Below are 3640 nucleotides of genomic sequence, written 5' to 3'. Positions count from 1 at the left end.
CGATGTTGCGAAGTTCTGAACTAACCAAAAATGAATTCTTTTAGTTCGGATAACGCACGCCTATACGACGTACTAACGTGAATTAAACGCTTTTTTTCAAGATAGCATGCGATGATGCGAAGTACTGAACTAACTAGAAATGAATGCTTTTAATCCGAATAACGCACGTCTATGCGACGTACTAACGTGAATTAAACGCTTTTTTTCAAGATAGTGTTACGTCCCGCTACAAAAATTTATTTTAAATATATAATCAATATATTGTTACGTTTTGAGATTTCGTTGTTACGTCTCGATCGTAACTTCTCACGTATTTATTTGTTACGCAATTGTAACTTCTCTCTATTTCTTTTTCAGGGCAACCTGCCAAGCCGGCTATACCCTAGGACGCCGAGAGACTAAGAATCTTTTGCGCTTCTTTCAGGAGAGGGATTGACGATGGGAAATAGATTAGGTGCGTTGAACCTGACCCAATTTATCCTTTTTTTGATCTGTTTTCTTTTATTAGTTTACTTCCTTAGAGCTTTACAAATTCTTTATTATTGTTATTATTGTTATTATTTGACAGTTGTAGATAGTGTATATCGTTATACGTATAGATGTGTGTATGTAGTTAATGTTCTTCTCTATAGCATTTCTAAGGCGATATCTAGATATGGTTATTATTCGCGGTTGTTGAAGAAATTATCTCGCTGCAAGTATTCGTAGATCTCGATAAAATCTTCGTCTGTTAGTCCTGCGAGGGGTTGGATACTGCTTGGTAAGACTAGGTCCTCTGGTTCCGGGTAGAAATTTGGTTCAGGGGGATCCAGAACTTGACCTGGGTTGGATGGACCAGCCTCAGTTTCTGTGCTTTGTTCTATGGGTCTTCGTTCTTCCGGTATGGAAGGAAGATCTTCCGGGGTCCTGACCGGCGAGTAGCTGGGATTAGATGAATCCTGGATGGGGGAGTAATTGGGCGATGGCGGCCTGGCTCTGGGCTGTTGTTCCTCTTGAAGAACCGCTGGAGGGTTTCGGGGAGGACGATAAGGGTATGCGCGGGAGGGCGCGAAACTACGCACTGGAGAGTACCTTGTTACTCTGCTTGTTAAGTCGTTCTCGTCGGCAAACAACTGACGAGCTGTAGGGAGCCTAAGTACCGACCGGGAGGCACGCCTGCGGCGTATACCCGCGGCACGGAGGGAAATTTCGCGTCCAACGGAAGAAGTTCGGCGGGGGTTAACCATCTACCGAGGGAATACGACTATTTATTATGTTTGATGCGATTGATTTAACACAAAAGGGGTTTACTTACGATGATGCGTAGAAAGGTACCTGTTAAGATGAATGGTTTTATAAGGTAAATGTAGTCACAGCAAGGTGGTTCATAGAGTTAAGACGAATAATACGGCTTAACGGATTATTATGAGATAAACGAATGTAGATTATGATAGTATATCTCACTCGTTCTCATATCATGGTTGAAACGTTCGGCTATATACAGTTCATTGGGGTACAGCAATTAATGATTTATTTAATATATTTTGAATTTTTCAGGGGCATGCGGTTGCACCGAGAGGTCCGGAGATTCAGAGGGTACAGACAAGGGTACGGGTAAGAGCGGCTGGCTTACTTCAGATAAGTATAAAATTCATAAAATGTTTTGATAGTTAACTTGTAAGCCAGTGCATTAATTCTATTATTTCGACAGATCCTCTAGGAGCGAGTCTTAGATTCTGAGTCTAGTATCGATGTGCAAGACGTCACGTCACAGCGGCACAGGATCCACGGAGGAATTCTTTCAGAGAAGCTCTCCGTGAAAGCGGCAGAGGAGTAGAATTTGCTACTCAATGCACATCGAGTGACCAACTCGAACGACGCTACACTCTAGGATACGCTTCGAGCGTTCTCAGAGGGTCGGTTGAAATTTAAATCATTCACTCGAAAGAAAAATTTAAAGTCTGTATACGGACAGGTAGGATTCTGGGAAAATTGTCGTACAACGGATGATAATTTATCTAGCATATACTGAATTTCCAAAAGCATGCGGCTGCACCGAGAGGTCTGGAGATTCAAGGATACAGACGAGGATACGGGTGGAAGCGGCTGGCTTACTTCAGATAAGTATAAAATTCATAAAATGTTTTGATAGTTAACTTGTAAGCCAGTGCATTAATTCTATTATTTCGACAGATCCTCTAGGAGCGAGTCTTAGATTCTGAGTCTAGTATCGATGTGCAAGACGTCACGTCACAGCGGCACAGGATCCACGGAGGAATTCTTTCAGAGAAGCTCTCCGTGAAAGCGGCAGAGGAGTAGAATTTGCTACTCAATGCACATCGAGTGACTAACTCGAACGACGCTACACTCTAGGATACGCTTCGAGCGTTCTCAGAGGGTCGGTTGAAATTTAAATCATTCACTCGAAAGAAAAATTTAAAGTCTGTATACGGACAGGTAGGATTCTGGGAAAATTGTCGTACAACGGATGATAATTTATCTAGCATATACTGAATTTCCAAAGCATGCGGCTGCACCGAGAGGTCTGGAGATTCAAGGATACAGACGAGGATACGGGTGGAAGCGGCTGGCTTACTTCAGATAAGTATAAAATTCATAAAATGTTTTGATAGTTAACTTGTAAGCCAGTGCATAAATTCTATTATTTCGACAGATCCTCTAGGAGCGAGTCTTAGATTCTGAGTCTAGTATCGATGTGCAAGACGTCACGTCACAGCGGCACAGGATCCACGGAGAAATTCTTTCAGAGAAGCTCTCCGTGAAAGCGGCAGAGGAGTAGAATTTGCTACTCAATGCACATCGAGTGACTAACTCGAACGACGCTACACTCTAGGATACGCTTTGAGCGTTCTCAGAGGATCGGTTGAAATTTAAATAATTCAACTCGAAAGAAAAATTTAAAGTCTGTATACGGACAGGTAAGATTCTGGGAAAATTGTCAATATATTTAGAATAAATCAACCTAATATACGAAGTTATTATCAAGGTTGATTAAGAATGATTATTATTTTATTATTTCCTTACCGGATGACGGGATCAATGGATGAATGCAGGCACCGCTGCTCCTTCCCTGGGTTGCTCGACCTCGGTGAGAACCTGAAGAAGTGGCAAGGCAGCGCAGAGAATGGCCAAAGAGTCAGAGGTTGCTGGATGGTAGCACTTTATTAAAGTGTTAATGTTGATACAGCTCTCTTAATAGAGATTGAGACTAAGTCCCGAAAGAAAAAAAAATCAAAATCGCGACTAAGTTATTTTCGAATAAGTTAAGGTGTCCGGTAGGCTTCTAGGTTTGTCCTCTTCGAGAGCTGGAGATCTGATGGGCGTAGAGAGAGCTGAGACACAGGCGAGTTAATGGCGCAGAGAGACACCGGCGGCGGCGGCGGCGGCCTTATATACCTTCCTCTGGTTCGATGTTTAATGGTAGGGAGAAGAGGTGGGCCTTTTTGGTGATTGGTGGGTCGGCTGCTGGAGCTATCCCTTCCTGCTATGAGTTTGCGATGTGGTGGGTGAGAGTTTTGTGGTAGGGATTGCAAGTCTTGCGTCTTAGATTTATTAAATAATTTTAGAATAATTTTTAATAATGATTTTTAACAATCAGAATTTTTTATAATATCGTATTTATGTTATTAGAAAATTTGAG

At 42.1% G+C, this 3640-nt stretch overlaps 1 protein-coding gene across 2 annotated transcripts; it reads right to left on the bottom strand.

Annotated features, from left to right (window-relative positions):
• Positions 1 to 657: 657 nt before the first annotated feature.
• On the bottom strand, positions 658 to 3225 carry LOC112639265 (proline-rich extensin-like protein EPR1). 2 transcript variants are annotated; one of them, XM_025412622.1, is made up of 3 exons: positions 3025 to 3225; positions 1295 to 1314; positions 658 to 1226 (listed from the first exon to the last, which is right to left on the bottom strand). In XM_025412622.1, the coding sequence occupies exon 3, from the start codon at positions 1224 to 1226 to the stop codon at positions 663 to 665; it is 564 nt and encodes a 187-aa protein (XP_025268407.1). In that variant the 5' UTR covers positions 1295 to 1314; positions 3025 to 3225; the 3' UTR covers positions 658 to 662. The 2 variants fall into 2 exon arrangements, with proteins under 2 accessions (XP_025268407.1, XP_025268408.1); XM_025412623.1 differs by lacking the exon at positions 1295 to 1314.
• Positions 3226 to 3640: the final 415 nt, after the last annotated feature.

The sequence above is a fragment of the Camponotus floridanus genome, unplaced genomic scaffold, assembly GCF_003227725.1.
Source record: "Camponotus floridanus strain SB8 unplaced genomic scaffold, Cflo_v7.5 scaffold536, whole genome shotgun sequence".
NCBI classification, from domain to species: domain Eukaryota; kingdom Metazoa; phylum Arthropoda; class Insecta; order Hymenoptera; family Formicidae; genus Camponotus; species Camponotus floridanus.
This window is presented reverse-complemented; position numbering and strand designations above follow the sequence as displayed.